The sequence below is a fragment of the Caretta caretta genome, chromosome 8 (genome assembly GCF_965140235.1).
Source record: "Caretta caretta isolate rCarCar2 chromosome 8, rCarCar1.hap1, whole genome shotgun sequence".
In the NCBI taxonomy this organism is placed as follows: domain Eukaryota; kingdom Metazoa; phylum Chordata; order Testudines; family Cheloniidae; genus Caretta; species Caretta caretta.
The window spans coordinates 9370329-9387172 of record NC_134213.1 but is presented as its reverse complement, the minus strand read 5'-3'; the positions used below and the strand labels follow the sequence as shown (position 1 = coordinate 9387172).

The window sequence follows — 16844 nt, the reverse complement described above, 5'->3', positions numbered from 1 at the left end:
CCTATTGTTCATGGGAGATGGGACTTCTTCATTTCACAAGTCAATTAGATAAAGATGGCTAGTATCTTTATCAAGCAGTTCAAGTACTTTTAAGTACTATTCCAATCATCACCTGGGTGCACCACACTCCACAGGAGGAAACATGAGGCTTACCAGGTTCTCCTCGTCGTCCCGGTTTTCCCCGCCTTCCTGGAGGGCCTGTGGAAATGAGAGAAAAGAGCTATTTATTACATGGAAATCACTGTCAGGAAATAAACCTCACAGGCAACAGGACCAGGAGAGAATATGCAACAAGCCATTCCTTTCACATTCAAAAGCTTCCTCACATCTGCGCCATCCTCCCCTATGAATCATCTGAAAAACAGTAGGTGCTTAAGATACATTTTAGTATGTCCACTATAGCAAAAAACTGTTTTGGAGAAAATGCCTCTCTTTGCTGATCCATTGCTAAAGCACATGAAGGGAATGCTCTTCCCCTTACCACTCCATTTGGAGGGGAGTGCTCTGTGATGTTACACCCCATATTCTTCATAGAAATATGGTTATGATATGAACATGGTACAACAGATATACTTTATGCAAGATGGGTCTTGTAAGATATCATTGGAAAGGTTATAATTTACTGAATGTGTTTATCCAATTTGCATGCATGTATCATTTTTGTATCTGAAGCGGGGAATATTAACCATGTCTCTGTATTCCAAATGTGCTACTTTAGATGAGGTCAAACAATGTTAGTGGCTTACTGAAGAAATGCACACATGCATAAGGATGACCCCAGGAACTGTGTGCAACAGAAACCTCTCAGAGATCACTCTACACAATGGGAACTTTGACCTAGGTCACAGCAAAAATGCTTTCCACCAAGTGGTGGTGGTGGGGGGGGGAAAGAGATATAAAAGAGGAATCCTCACTTTCCCTACAACAATACACCTGAAAACACCTGAAGAACAAAGACTGAATTGTGGGAAGTGATGGTCCCAGGCTGGAAGGATTTTTAGCCTCTGTATGAAAACCTGGGAAAGCGAAGGCCACTTGTGTCTTGAGAATCTGCCAGTCTGTTTATTACTCAGGGTGAGAATCTGCTAATTTCTATTCAACCTATCTGGTGTCAAGCTCAGTTAGTGGGTTTTGTTTATTTACTAAGGAAATCTGCTTTGTTCTGTTTGCTATCCCTGGAACCACTTAAACCCTGCCTTTAATAGTTAATAAAATTGGTTTTGTTTATTATTAAACCCAGTTTATGCAATTTCTAACTGGGGAGGGGGGCAAGAAGTCTTCACACTGAGGAAGAGGGTGAATTTTATGAGCTTGCACTGTACAGATAATTCTATACAGTGCAAGACTGTATTATTTTGGGTTTGTCTCCCAAAAGGGATGTGCACGTGAGTGCTGGGGGAGCCCTCTCACAGAGAGCTGACTTCAGTCTGTGTCTGCAGCAGGGTGTGACCCTGCCTGTGTGTGTGCTACAAGAGGCCAGAGAGCCTAATTCCACAAAGCAGGGAGACGGAACCCAGGCTGGTTGAGCAGGAGAGGCTCAGTTTAACCCCAGCACATCAGGTGGCAACTCGGACGGAGAGGTGGGGTGTCCAACCTGTCGCATTCTCATTATATAATATTTTCAATCGCCCTGTTGGAATAAGGCAACCATTTTTCCGAGCTTACAATTCCCATGATCTTGGAGACATGTGAATTGCATGATGAGGCCAAAAGAAAACACGTGATTGAGGTTGGTGGTCTACCCTTAGCTGGCTGGTTCTGGTCTGGTTCTCACCATCTGACACAGACGATAATGAAAAATAAAAAGCAAGAAACAGCACTGCTCATTTTCATCATGAAAACCCCAGTGTTTCCCAATTATGCAGCTGTTCTATTTCCAGCCCTGCCTACTATTGTTTGATGGGGAACAGAGTCATTAAATATTCCTGCCCTTTTACAAAGAACTCACAATTTGCATGAACGATTCCTTTTCTTAATAAGTAATGGAGTCCCTAGCCAAGCTCTGGAGTCCCTAGCCCTTCTTAGTGCTAACACACTTTTAGGCATAGTCTCCAATTATTTTATTTGCAAGCCTCCCATTGACACAAACGTACATTTCAGAGGCAAACTGAAAGGAGGATATTACTCTTCAGTGTTGTTTAGTATCAAGAAATACAATTCCATTTGCAAATAAAGGATTTTTAATTTCTACCCATCATTCCTGTGATCTGCAAAGCTTTTTGTTTTAGGTTCCAGAGGTTTGCTAGCCAAAAAAAGAAAAAAGAAAAAAACCCAACAACCCAGCTTTTGCTAGATGGTCATAGTTTTAATTCACTGCAGTATGTGGTTCCATAGTTTTTACTCCAAAAGATGACAAATTTCAAAATTTTCTAACATATTCTGGGCGGAAATTTTGCTGAACTTATACCCAAATACTCTCATTCAAAAAGGGTGTGGGAGGTACAAGACAGTGGAGAACTTTAGACCTTTTTCTGTACCCTGAAAGAATCTGTCTCTGACACTGATCTAAAAGGAACTTTCCGTAGTAAACAGAAAACATTGCCCAGGTTTTCAGAAACGTTTCACAGCACCTAGTCCAAATTTGAAGTGAACCTAGGCAGGGTCTTGGCTTCATTTGGAAACCACGGATGGATTGTCGGTTCTGCATGGTTTCAACCCATAGCTGGCCTTTAGTTGTGTTTTGCTTTGAGTCTTTGGGTTTGATTGACTCCAAACCCAAGAAGGTTCACACAAAATGTTGTGACCCCAAACTGCTCAGTTTTGCAGAGCTGTGGTCTCAAAACCTCTGTTGTATAACTTGAATAGCCAATGGATATCAGCTGAGCAAGCATCACAGACTCCTTCTACCCTGACTTCTGCCCATGAACCATGAACTTTTCCCCAAAGAATGAGAAGGTAAACTGGTCTTTATGCTGGAACAGATTGCGAAAACTGCACTGCAGTTTCCTTATGCCGATTGCTGGACAGTGGACTTGTGTTGCAAAATTCCTTCCTTCTCTCCTTCCTTCTAAGTGAAGCCATATGAAACAATCCACTTTACTTGGCGTGCTGAACCAATCAGTTGGTTCAGGCTATCCTCTGAGATGACTCATTTTAACTTAAAAAGGACTGATAGATAAAGACAACTTGAAGAATGGCTAGAGACCCTGGGATGGCGGGCGGGGAGGGGGAATAAAAGGATTTAACCAGTTCAAGCTAAAAGACGAACAGAAGAGAATGGAAGGTCATAAATCATATCTCTAGGTGGAACTGGCATAGTGATATAAAATCTATTTCCAAAGTAAAATACAAGCTATGTAAGCGCATCTGCAAAAGAAACAGGATCCAAGGCAAGTTCGCTAACTATACAATTATGATTATTTATTAAGTCGTAATGTAAGCCACACACCTTCTGGGTGTGGTGTTCTGTCCCATCTAGTGGCACCGAGACCACTTAGAGAGCAATTAATGAGTCTGCTCTACAGCCTTAGCTAACAGCCAGTTGGCTTTTAGCTCATGTGATAGAGGCTCATGCACTAAGTTCCAGAGGTCTCCGGTTTGCTCCTGCCTGCCGATGCCCAGGGTCTGTTGGTGTTACAGTAACCCATAGGCTCAGCACTTCGTGGGCACACACCCTGGAGAAGCCCCACACTAAGGGTCTGTCGAGTTGCCCCTAACTGCTCCCCACTCCTGTCCAGTGGTGCTTTCAACCCAGGCTAGCTGGCCTGGCTGAGGGTGTGGGTTAGATCCTGCGTGCTGCTGTCACTTGGGCTGGTAACCCCCCCACTTTGTAGTGTGGATGCACTCTAAATGACTTGAATGCTGATAGTCTTCCAGTGCCTTCCCACAATTCCCTCCGGGTGACCAGGAGGACAGACAACCACTGGGCTAATGGCTATTCTGGAGTGGGTCTCCCTGTTGAAGCTATTCCAATTTATATAAATAAATAGTAATTGGATCAAGGAACTTGCAGCTGGGTCCCTCACATCCCAGGGGAATGCCCTAACCAGAGGGCTAGAGGGCATAAGGTAAGCACACTTCTCTTCCCCCCATGGCTTTGTGAATCTAGCCACTTGCTTTTGTGGGGGAAAAAAAATGGTTACAATGGCCTGGGAACTAACGTTTCAGTTTTGGTTTGAACAAAATGTTTGTTTATTTAAACAACTTTTTCTATTCACAAAAAAAATCTGAAAATTTTCATTTGCAGCATAACCTGACCCAGTTTTATTTTCATGTTTTGGAAATTCCAGTGAACTGAAAAAAATCAGCTATTTGCCCAACTCTACTCACAGAACAAGGAATAAGGAATGTGCCTCAAGTGCAGGTCAGTTCCTGGAATACAATTTTTGTGTGTGGAAGACAGACAAAATTAGTGCCTCTCCATCTAACTGTGCCCTATTCATTTTGAACCATACAGCTGAAAAATTAGACTAATGATTGAGGGCCCCGGGGCTGAAAGTTCTCCCACAACTAAGACTACCGTTCATTTCAAATGGGAGTCTTGCCTGCATATGACTGCACAATCACAGACTGGTCATGTAGTGATATATCCTGTTCACCTTACTTTTGCAGAACTCCAATTTACGCTCCCCCCCCACCCTTTTTGTTTTGTTTTGTTTTTTACAAGGGTAAGGTGGACAGGAGTTTACCCATAAAATTTCAGTGACAAGTGCCAATTATACCTTATCACAAGAACAGGAATGTGCACAGGAGACAAAGGTCAAGGAACCAGATTTGATTTGATTACAAGGGGGAAAGAGTCAACCACATGGGGCACAATGGGACCTGCTTTCCTGGTATGGAGAGAATTATGGCAGTTCATTGAGTGGGTCTGGCACCACACTGCCCTATTTGCAAACTCCCTTGGGCAGACTAGCTCAACTAGCCATAATTTACTGAACTGCTGGAAAATGTAAGGTTTTAAACTTTCCCAATATTTTACAGTTCATTATGAGTTTTAAAACAGTGTTGATTTTCATGTTTCACTTATTAGCCCAATGCTAGACAATATAAATGACCACTACACAATGTAACTAGTCTGTTCTACGCTGCACTGTGAACTTTTTACCTTGTTACTGAATGGCAACTATTTCATTGTGCATATCAGCTATTCCTTGTAATGTTTCCAGACAGCAATATTTTTCATGGTCTTTTCTTGTATTCCACGTTACTAAACTTGTAGTCTTACTAGAAAGCTACTAATGCTTTGATATTGTCAGTGCTCACATCTCATGTGCTGGAATAAGACTGTTTAGTTTGAATGTGACAAGATGTTTAGAAATAGACTGCTTTATGCTTTGTATTTATTCTCCTCTCCAAAAATATCTCGCATAAAAATGTAAATAAAGAACTCTTAGCACTGATATGGGATAGCTGATGAGGTTAGAAAAAAAAGGCATAGCTATTACACAAGTGACAGTAATGCAACATAAATCTTAATTATATTGAACCAGCATCAAATTACATGAGGTTAAATAATTTATAATCCTTAACAATTATCTTCAAATGAATTATAAAACCACAATTTTCCTTGTGTTCTTCTAACAGAACTTAAGTAGGATAACTAGGAAAACCACACTACACAGGAGTTGAAACTAAGCCTGGCTTTTTAAGTCTTTTCTACGCTAGGGAGATTTTTTTTTTTTAAATGTTTCTTGCCGTTGCTAGCATTCAGCTGAACTGGAGATAACAACAGTGGGACATCAGCTGTAGAGACAGCCCACTATGAGCTAGTGCCTAGGATACCACCACATCATTCTAACCTTGCATGCGAGACAGTCTAATTGAAAAGATGCTGACAATCTCAGCAGCAGCCCACAGCCCATGTACACCAGATAGCTGATGTTGGCAACATTGGTTCATCTGATCACTTCTATCAACAGTGGGAAGTTTTTCAAAAATGTCTCTAGTTAGCAAAGAATTCAAAGAAAGATAAGTTATTCCCAACTTCTGTGTATTGTGTGTGTTTTTAAATCGATAACAAGGTTGCCTACTAAATTTGTAACTTCGGAGGACCATGGTATATCTTATGGCAAGGTTACACTATCCCGTATTTTATAAGTGCTAGTGGGGTCAGGAATTCTGCTGCCTTTGGGTTCGGTCTTCAATGACTCCACTGGGCCCACTAAGTGACTGTGCTCCCTGATTGGTCAGAAGAGCCAACTGATCAGTGTTTAAACCCTGGAGCAATACAATGGGTGCTCAATGTGTTCTACTCCTGCAGCAGTGCCAGACCTACTTCCTGCTTCCTCTCTGGCCCTTGCTCCAACCCCTTCTGCTCCACTCCTGCCCATGTCTCTGCCTGCCTCTGTACTCCTGATTCCTGACCCCTGGCTTGTCTCCTGACCACAACTGCAACTCTGCCCCTGGGTTCTGTTCTGGCTCCTGCTTCCTGGCTTTAACTATTGGCTTGTCTCTTGACCACATCTGTGGTTCTGCCCTCTGAGTCTGCTCTGACCACTAGGCTAGACTCCTGCTCTGACCACTAGGTTGCACTGCTTACACCTCCGTGTGTGTGACTGTGGGGTTTCTTTTTCTTCAGTTTGGCCATACATCAGTAATAATGGGATCATCAATAACTTGAAAATATTGACTAAAGTTATCTTGACCCTTTAATCGGTATCAAAAACCCCTCTCCTTTGAGTGCATCATCCATATGGAAACGAAAGGCAGTATGACTGCTGTGACATGGTCGGGCCAGATGGCTACAGGAAAGTGATAGAAGGCAGATATATTAGCCCCAGGTTAAGTAGGTCCCTTTTCCCTGGGTAAGGTAACAGGGAAGGTTCCAGAACAATCAGGAACTTTCTGGAAACAATTAAGGCAGACAGGCTGATTAGAACACCTGCAGCCAATCAAGAAGCTGCTAGAATCAATTAAGGCAGGCTAATCAGGGCACCTGGGTTTTAAAAAGGAGCTCACTTCAGTTTGAGGTGCGTGTGCGAGGAGCTGGGAGCAAGAGGCGCAAGAAGCTGAGAGAGAGAAGGCGTACTACTGGAAGACCAAGAAGTACAAGCATGATCAGACACCAGGAGGAAGGTCTATCTATCTGGTGAGAATAAAGAAGGGGTTGGGAGGAGGCCGTGGGGAAGTAGCCCAGGGAGGTGTAGCTGTCACGCAGCTGTTACAGGAGCCACTGTAGACAGCTGCAATCCACGGGGCCCTGGGCTGGAACCCGGAGTAGAGAGCGGGCCGTCCCCCCAATTTGATACTGGAGGAGTTGAACTGGACTGTGGGTTCCACCAGAGGGGAAGGTCTCTGGCCTGTTCCCCGATCCACTAGGTGGATCAACAGAGACTGTGGGGATTGCTCTTCTTCCTTTCCCCATGCTGGCCCATGATGAGGCTAACTGAGTGAACGGCAGATTTGAGCCATGAAAGTGGCCAAACTGAGGGCTGCTGTGAACCTCTGAGGCGAGACAATACACCAATAAGCACAGGACCCACCAAGGCAGAGGAGGAACTTTGTCACACTGCTTATGACAACTGCCAAAAAAAGTATTCAATACTTCAAAAATCCAACTTTGCACCATGTAACTTTAGATAAAGCCCCTGATTAAAACAAATGAAATACACATTTTCCTTCATTCTGTTTGTTTCATGTCTCCCACAGGAGCACTGTACTTGCAATTTCATGTGTTACAAACATCCTGTAGCCTTTGCTGGAGTGTTAACAAAAGAAAAACTGCATTAGCTGAAGGCTGACTTATTTTAAAAGATGTATTAGTTATTTTAATTGCAGGTTATCAAAATTCTTCCCCCTCACTCACAGGCTAAATATTATGAAATCCCTTTCCAATAAAGTAGTATTTCATATAAAAAACTCTGGCATCCCAAACTCTGAGATACAGCAGCATAAAAATCTTCAGTACAGGGAAATACATTTCCATCTACCTAGTCACAGAACAAGTCACATGGGTTTTCCTGACCAAATTTCTAAAAAAAATTGACTTGAGGATAAATGCGATCAGCACCATTAAAAGAACACATTGCACTTACTACCTTTAGGTCAAGATTTTCTGAAGTGACTCCTGATGTGGGGTTCCCAACTTGAGACACCTGAAGCAGATGTGGTTTGCAGAAATTTTTGAGCACTCACCTTTTGAAAATTAGGCCTCCCTGAAGCATCTCACACAGGGCTCCCAAAAACATAGACACCCAAGATCACTAATCACTTTTGAAAAACTTGACCGTAGCTTCCAAAAGCTGCACTAGCAAACTTCATGAGAAACTTTTCATTTTCTAATTACTACTAGGAAAAGGGCTGAACCAAGATGACACCACTACGTTAAGTGCATCCAACAGGATTGAATCAAAAGACACCAAAGGATTAAATGAATGGGGATGTCTAAAATGAACCTTCCCACATCATTACAGAGTGGTTTGTGCACATCAAAGTAGAAGCACATTTAGGAACCACTCTCCTCTCCCTTTACCCACAGGTCAGAATGTATCTATTAAGAAGGTTTATGTAAGCGCCAAGGCAGACAACAGATTAGTTTTAATTGTTCAACATTGTCAGGCCTGGAAAAAAACTGGTAAATTATAATCCCAGTTTCCCCTTCAAAACCCATTTATTCTCAGCCTTAGAGAATAAGCCTTCACTCCCATACGTTGCACTGCACAACTACTAGTGACTGGTTACGAGTCTGATTTAATCATGCTGGAAATGCACATTTGAAATTTATTTTGATTTTTCCCTCCAAACGTAACAGAATATTGAAGAAAGGAAACAAGAAAATCCTCTCTCATTCACGGTCTCAGTTCCATTGATTTCAATGGGGTAGCACGGAGGTCAGGGTGGACAAAACGTGTCCCGATGATCAGGAGAGACCCCACGTTCTATGTTTCAGTATCTTGTGAACACCGAGTGGCAAGATGTCAGTCTATTCACATAGCCTGACACTCACTTCTGTGCAGAGGACCAGCACAAAGAGAGGGTCATGTGGTGCATAGGCCAGGTGCTATCTCCTTGCCTAGGGAGTGAATTCCACCCTTTAAGGAAAACCAAACAACAGTAAATTGACTACATTGAATGTTCACCGAGACTGAGGAGAGTGGTGCACTTTAGTTAAAGACATTACAGCTCATCTAGAAGGCCAGAGGCATCTTTGGAGACAACCAGTTATATTGTGGGATTTCTTAAGTCTGGTTAACTCCTATTCCTCTTACCTTAAGCAAACTCTTTTTGCAATGAACAAAACATCCCGGATCATTTGAAGAGCTAACTGAAGTGGAATCTTAGCATTTTACCACGTTTAAACTACTGAAAAGCCCAACCCTGCTCCCTTTGGAAGTAATGGAGATTATGCCATTGGTTTTAATGGGAGCAAGTCTGAGCCCTAAAACTGCAGAATTGAATGCTGTAATATATGTTTTAGGAAATTGGTTCTCTTTTCTACCCACACCAGACAGCTTCTTCAGACTGTCAGTGGATTCAGCTCTTTTGTTTATTCATTAGCATCCAAGATAAAAATGAATTTTTATTTAAGATATACGTTAAGAAGTAACTGGAATAAAGCCACAATTGCACTTAGGTTGATTTTTTCCCTTCTTTTGTTATGACTGCTCTCTCTCTTGCTATTTTCAGATAACACCCTGGCATGGCTGCAGCACAAAACACGTATGGTGGAGGGCAGAAATGGAATTATGGAATACACTTTTTTTTTTTTTTTAATAAAGACAAGAGGACGCTTATATTTTGGCAGCTGTGCATCCTGCCATATGCAGGTTGTACCGCTTAAGTGACAGATTTCTATTTTCCACATTTCCTTCTAGACAGCTGCTTCAGTACAAATCCTGGACGAGGCTGATCACTTTGAAAACCTTTGATAAACTATCAGAGAGGTAGCCGTGTCAGTCTGGATCTGTAAAAGCGGCAAAGAGTCCTGTGGCACCACCGAAAGCTTACGCTCCAACACGTCTGTTAGTCTATAAGGTGCCACAGGACTCTTTGCCACTTTTGATAAACTAAACGCACACACACAGCTTCATGTTTCTTTGTCAGCACAATGGTGCTCCCCATTCATCTGACCCAGTGTATGCAATGACAGATTAATTCACTGTATTCCTAAAGGAAATTTACTTTCCATAGTTACAAATGTCATTATTTAATTATTTAGAATTAAATAATAATAAAGAAGAAATCTATACAAACGTTCTTTGTGTCCTGATGCTTAACTGACGTTTTAATGTCACCATGGCATCCTGCAGCATTAAAAAGCAACCAAACTGAAACAATTAACTCACTTTAACAAGCAAATCAGCTACAAGAAACCACCTTTCCAACCCTCATTGTTCTCCAGGAACATTCGAATAGCTCTCTCCAAAAACCCTGTCCAAAGCCAGCTTTTGCTGTGTGTGTCCTCAAGGTCCAAGGCCCTCAAATTCTACTTTTATCAGACCAAAACAAGGAGCAAGTTTTAGATTCCTAGATCCCTCACAGTTTGTAATTGAATTCAGTAATTTAACACTACTAAACACTACTAAATGCAAACTATTGTCAGTAGCTTCCAATGCAACTGATTTCCGTGGCAGTAACATGTTTAGAATTCAGTACCATCTGTTCCCTTATTCAGAAGAAATGCACTAATTAACATTGCACTTGGGCAAGTGACAACTCAGATAATAAAATTAATCCAGCATTTCAGTCAAAGAATGGGAAAGCCTCAAATTGTTAAAATAAACACTGAAAAGTTTCAGAGTAACAGCCGTGTTAGTCTGTATTCGCAAATAGTCTGTGCCACAAGTACTCCTTTTCTTTTTACTGAAAAGTTTAGATCTTCCTGCAAACTATCAAATCCTTGCTAGGTCTGCAAAATTGGCCTGGAAAATTTTACAAGAACAGAGTCCCACTTACCACTGTAGCGGGAAATGAGAAATAGAAACATTCATCTGGGCATTTCAAAGCCTCTAAAAGGATTCGGATCAAAATTAAACAGATTGAAAACTCTTTTTGGCAGAGACCATTCTTCTGTTATGTGGATACAGAACCTAGCCCAGCTGGGATCCCTGTATCTTGACTAGGCCTCCTAGGTTCTACTGCTGTAGGAAAAAAATAAATAATAAATATAAGGTCTTCTCGTTTTATCCCAAAAGGTCTATTACTATCTATAACTTGCCTAAATCCCAAAGTAGAGCTATCCTTATATAAGAGCTCCTTATGATTTCAGATTGGTTATAGTAGAGACACAGGGCTGGTTTACACTACCGCAGTAAATTGATCTAATTTACGCAACTTCAGTTAAGTGAATAACGTAACTGAAGTCGACATAGTTAGATCCACTTACCATGGTGGCTACACTGTGCTGTGTTGACTGGAGAGCATCTCCCGTCGACTTCCTCTACACTTCTCGGGGAGGTGAAGTACACATATCGATAGGAGAGTGCTCTCCCATTGATTTAGTGTGTCTTCACCAGACCCGCTAAATCAGTACTCACTGCATCAATTGTAGCAGTGCCAATCTACCCTTAAGTATAGACATGCCCACAGTAAACAGATACCACAAAATAAACGTCAGCATGCACTAAGGAATGCCATTCTGTCCAATAATAGATTTATAGTCCTGAGTTACATTTGTTAGGAGCCCATTGTATTGTGGAAATAGTGGGTTGCAGATGTTTGGAACAAAAGCAAATCACCACAGGACTCAACATGTGCCCGGGAAGGTTCTGCCAATATAAAGTTATCACCACCAGTTGGCAAACTCCTGTTATTTGAGAGCACAATATGAATCTTATGATATTATTCCATTGTCTCATGTGGCACTGTACCGTGTTTCAAGGGTGGAGCAAATCAAACATAATAGCATCATCATCTTGAGTCTGGAATGAAAGAGACTTGCATTTTCTGCCATACATCAAGAGGAAATGGTTTAACACTCATCAACAATGACAACAGCGAACGACCAGAAATCTTATAATGTACATAAGAGGGAGTTTGCTCTCCTTACTTTGATAAGAATCAATCATCCACACAGTGTCATCAACACTATGTCACTTGTAGTGCCGAGGGCACTGTGTGGGTGACTGATTCTCACAGTAACTTGACACACCACCACATGGTCAACCAGAAGCAAGGTCAAATTGATATATTTGGTCAACACACACAAATAACATTTGTGGGTAGAGAATAGAATTTTAGTGGCAAAAACAACACAAGACCACACACTGCAAAGTCATTCTGCTTTTACGGACTTATTTAAGTATACAAAGCAAAGGATTGCTCTAGTTGAGTAAGCAAATTTGCACATCCAACTATGAGCTTGTTTACAAACAGCCAACAGGTGTACATGCATGTGGAGAACACTCTGTCTAGCTAGCGTGTTTCTAGTAAGTGGCAACAATGTAATTCTTTTTCCTGATCGCTCCAAGAACTGCAAGACATTTCCATAACATCTGTAAGATAATACAGTTTGTTTATCAGTTTACGGTATTAAGTCAATTTAGTTATATTTTTAAACTCTAATGGGGCACTTACCACTGACACAAGGTTAGACTCATCTTTGGTAAGAGATGCATTTTCAGACCATTTAAATAATTAAGGAAATGTATACCATGTGCATTAGCCTCATGTAATCTCACCCCAAGAAAAAATATTCTTGTTCAATCTCCAGTATTATTCAATGTGACAGAACATCAATCAGTGAGAAATTGACAACAGATTATGACAACAGATGGACTGTGCAATTGTTCACATATCCCCGGAATGATCCCCATAACTACACAGACAAGTGCGTATATGATAAAGGCTTAAACCAAAATACATGTCCTTTGTATTTAAAAACACTGTTCCATATAGTGTGAACACATTCAAGGACACAATCAATGGGCAATACAGAATTTTGACAAGATTTTCTATACTCTTTGTCTCTACGCTCCCTAAAAGAGAAACCTGGCAAATGCAAACCATAAAGAGCTTGGGGGAAACAGACAGATTTATCCTAAATATAAGTCCATGATGGTTCCATGGGCAATACTTGCAGCTATCATTCATGTTACAAATGATGTTTAACAAAATTAGCTTTCCTGTTTCAAAATTCATCCAGTCTTGCACTATTTCATAGCACAGTTTCAACATCTTTTAAAAATTTGTTAAAAACTTCACATTTCCTTTCTGTTCCAAAATCCCTTCATAACGCCTTCAGCATGCAGAGTATATTTATTTTAACCTTTAAAGGATTAACATGTTTTGCGTGTGTTACCTCACAAAAGCATCACTAATAAGAACCTTAACTCCTTTCAAATGAAGGATCAAGAGTAATGCATGGAAATGCTAATTATTTTTATAAATATACCTTCCGGAAGAAAAAATCCTTCCATGTTTGTAACACATGGAATGGAAGCACCATAGTTAGTAAGTAAGTTTATTCCATATGTAGATTTAGCAATACCACATGATGGTGCCAGGTTATGCTACCGCACCTATAAGTCAAGGGAAATTTGAGAATACTAGTCAGAGAGAAATTTTGCTCTAAAGCGACATGCTGTGATTCTACTAATATAGCCCTTTGACATTTCCATGCCCCCAATCCGCAAGGTCAACGCAAACAGTAACAATTCATCTTGAAGATTAATAATGTCAGTTTAGATTTCTGTAGGGGACTGGGAACTCTCTCTAATCAAGCCAAGAGATGAGCAGCAAGCAATTTTTGATGAGGCTTATGAAATTTAAGAAGAAGATAAACTTAATCTGTTATGATTTAGTTTATCAATTTATTAATGAACACAGAAAGATAGTACAAATAAACCTAAGATCTTGCTCTGGTTAAAATACGAGTAATGAAGGCTGTTTCTAAGTATGTTTACCCTGTATAAAGTGTATAGTGAACCATACAATGAAGTTACAGCACTATCTACTGAAGAATCCAACATCTTTCATCACTTAGTGGAGAACCGGACACAGATGACAGATATTTAGGAGAAAAGGTGATAGCTATTTGGGATTAAAGAACACCAGACAAGAGATTCTGATGTGTGAAGCTACATAAGATAAATCTAATTTGAAGAGTTTACTAAACAAATGTGCAATATTGGCAGTACTCGTCAAGGGAGAGCTCTTAAAATGAATTTCAATTTCACAAACAAATGATTTAAAAACAAAAATTCAGATATTCATGACATAGTAAGCAGCTCATTTATAGCAGGGATGCCCAGACTCTGAGACACTGCACCTTGCCAATTGCTTGGCAGCCGCACCAAATTTGCATGCGCAAACTTACATAGTTTTAAAATGAACATGAACACAGACACACCCAATATTTGCTTGTATTTGCGTGTGTGGTGTGTGTGTGTGTGTGTGTGTTTTAAAGGAAATGTGGAATAAGAACTCAATTGTATTTTAAATTACAGAACACACACCAATTTCTGCCCTGCCTTCACATACAATGTTCACATAAAGTTGCTGATGTTCTGGTACAGGCTTCCGTTACCAGAGAACCAAGTGAAGTCTGGGGAAAGAAAACCGTAGGTTCCAGAAGCATTATTACCATATTGGCAATGAGAAAGGTGTTCCCCTCAGAGCGGATCACAAATGGGGGGGAATACATCAGACCTATGGCAATCCCAAACCTTTCCCTCAAAGCTGGATAGCTATTGTATTGGTAGATACATTTTCAAACACCATTACTTGATGGTTACTATCTCCAAACTCTGATTTTGTAATTGCTTTCTACTTCCAGGGATCAACTGACTTTTCTATGCAATCCAGGACATTTCACAAACTTACTCTCATTCCAACCCCTCCCACCTCCTTCAATATAGGGAGGAAATTCTGGGTACGAAAGGGCACTTTGACATAGCAAAGAAAGCCATAAAAACAGATGGCTGGAAGCTGAAACCAGACAAATTCAAATTAGAAATAAGGCATGATTTTTCAACTGGGAGAGGGTGATTAACCATTGGAATAAGCTACTAAGGAAGTGGTAGATTCTCCATGTCTTGAAGTCTTCAAATCAAGACTGGAGGCCTTTCTGGAAGATCTGCTTTCGTCTACCACAAGTTATTGGGCTCATTATAGGAGTCACGATGGCATTTTGTGGCCTGTGTGATATAGGAGGTCAGACTAGATGATCTAGTGGTTGCTTCTGGCCCTAAAATCTATAAATTTACACTAAAAGTAGTAGACTATTCCATAGATTTGAAAAGCCAGAAGGCACTAGTAGAGCACAACAGTGCAAAACTATGACACTGGAAATTGTGCATATTAAGGGAAAGAAAATATAGTGGCAGATGCCCTGTCCAGGAAAGAGGACTCTGACCTTGCTGCTGTATTGTAAGAGGGGAGGTGTGAGCCTGGGAGCCCCTCAATGCCAACTGGAAGAGGGCCCACAACACTAACTCATATCAGACCTGGCATACTCATTACCCCCAACACATTGTTGTCATAATATGTACGTAAAAGGTATCACATATCGTACGTAAACTGATGACACGCTGGTCCTGAAAAATCACTGAGTGATGTATGTACGGGTTGTGTACAAAGAGTTAGACATATGTGCTGGAAATAGGTTATTAAAATGTGTTTGAGATGCAGCACATGAACCCAGCTTGCCCCAGGCAAAGGAATGCGTATTTACCTGTCTGACTGGCTTCATTTTGATTAGAGGACAGTGAAAGCACATTTACACACACAGTGAACAAAGCTATCAAGCTGGGGCTTAGTAAGCACACCAGGGGGAAGAATCTGCACCTCAGAAATCCTTCTTGGCTTTGGAGACAGAGACAATAGACTTTGGGTAATTTTCAGGGAGCACAAAGGCATTTTAGTTATCTGTAAGTTAGGGCAGGGGCGGGCAAACTTTTTGGCTTGAGGGCCACATCAGGTTTCCGAAATTGTATGGAGGACCAGTTAGGGGAGGCTGTGCCTCCTCAAACAGCCAGGTGTGGCCCGGACCCTGCCCCTTATCCGACCGCCCCCCCGCTTCTCGCCCCCTGAAGGCCCCCCCCGGGACTCCTGCCCCATCCAACCCCCCCTGTTCCCTGTCCCCTGGTAGCCCCCCCCAGGATCCTGCCCCATCCACCCCTCCCTGTCCCCTGACCGCCCCTGCCCCTGACTGCCCCCCGCCTTCCCATCCAACCCTCCCTCTCCTTCCTGACTGCCCCCCGGAACTCCTGCCCCCATTCAACCCCCTTGTTCCCCGCCCTCTGACCTTGTTCCCCTATCCTTACCCCCGACCACCACCCTGAACTCCCCTGCCCTCTAGCCAACCCCCCTGCTCCCTGCCCCCTTACTGCGCTGCCTGGAGCACCAGTGGCTGACGGCAAGAGCACCAGGACAGGCAGCCCAGCTGCAGCCAGCCACACCACCGCACAGAGCACCGGGTCAGGCTGCGGCTCTGCAGCTGTGCTGCCTGGCAAGAGCTCGCAGCCCCACCACCCAGAGCATTGCGCCGGCGGCGCAGTGAGCTGAGGCTATGGGCACGGGGCCTGGGGCTAGCCTCCCGGGCCAGGAGCTCAGGGGCCAGGCAGGAGGGTCCCACGGGCCATAGTTTGCCCACCTCTGAGTTAGGGAATAAAGGGAACAGCACGCTTTGGTTCGGTGAATGTTGGGTCCCTTGGCAACTTGATGCGAGAAAGAAAACTGCTTAGGCATAGATTGTAATTTGCTAAATTTAACTTCGTCACTGAAAATCATGTTTTATTTGTAACCATACCCCGTCTCCTTTTCTCTTGCTTAGTATCACTGAAATCTCTGTTCTTTGTTAATAAACCTGTTCTTGTTTTATTACAAAACCCGCTCAGTGCTCTGTATTAAAGTGAAGTTAGAGTCTTCAGCTAACCTGACAGGCTGGCATGTGCTCTGTCCCTTTGCAAGCAGCAAGAGGGACTGGGCACTGCAGAAAGATACCTCTGGGGGAACTCGCTTTC

The 16844-nt window shown here is 42.1% G+C and overlaps 1 protein-coding gene across 1 annotated transcript in view; it reads right to left on the bottom strand.

Annotated features, from left to right (window-relative positions):
• COL23A1 (collagen type XXIII alpha 1 chain) overlaps nucleotides 1-16844 on the bottom strand; it is a 360295-nt gene that overhangs the window by 93237 nt on the left and 250214 nt on the right. Inside the window, exon 3 of the mRNA XM_048861023.2 lies at nucleotides 143-198. Coding sequence (XP_048716980.2) covers nucleotides 143-198 — 56 coding nt within the window. The remainder of the gene's footprint in view (nucleotides 1-142; nucleotides 199-16844) is intronic.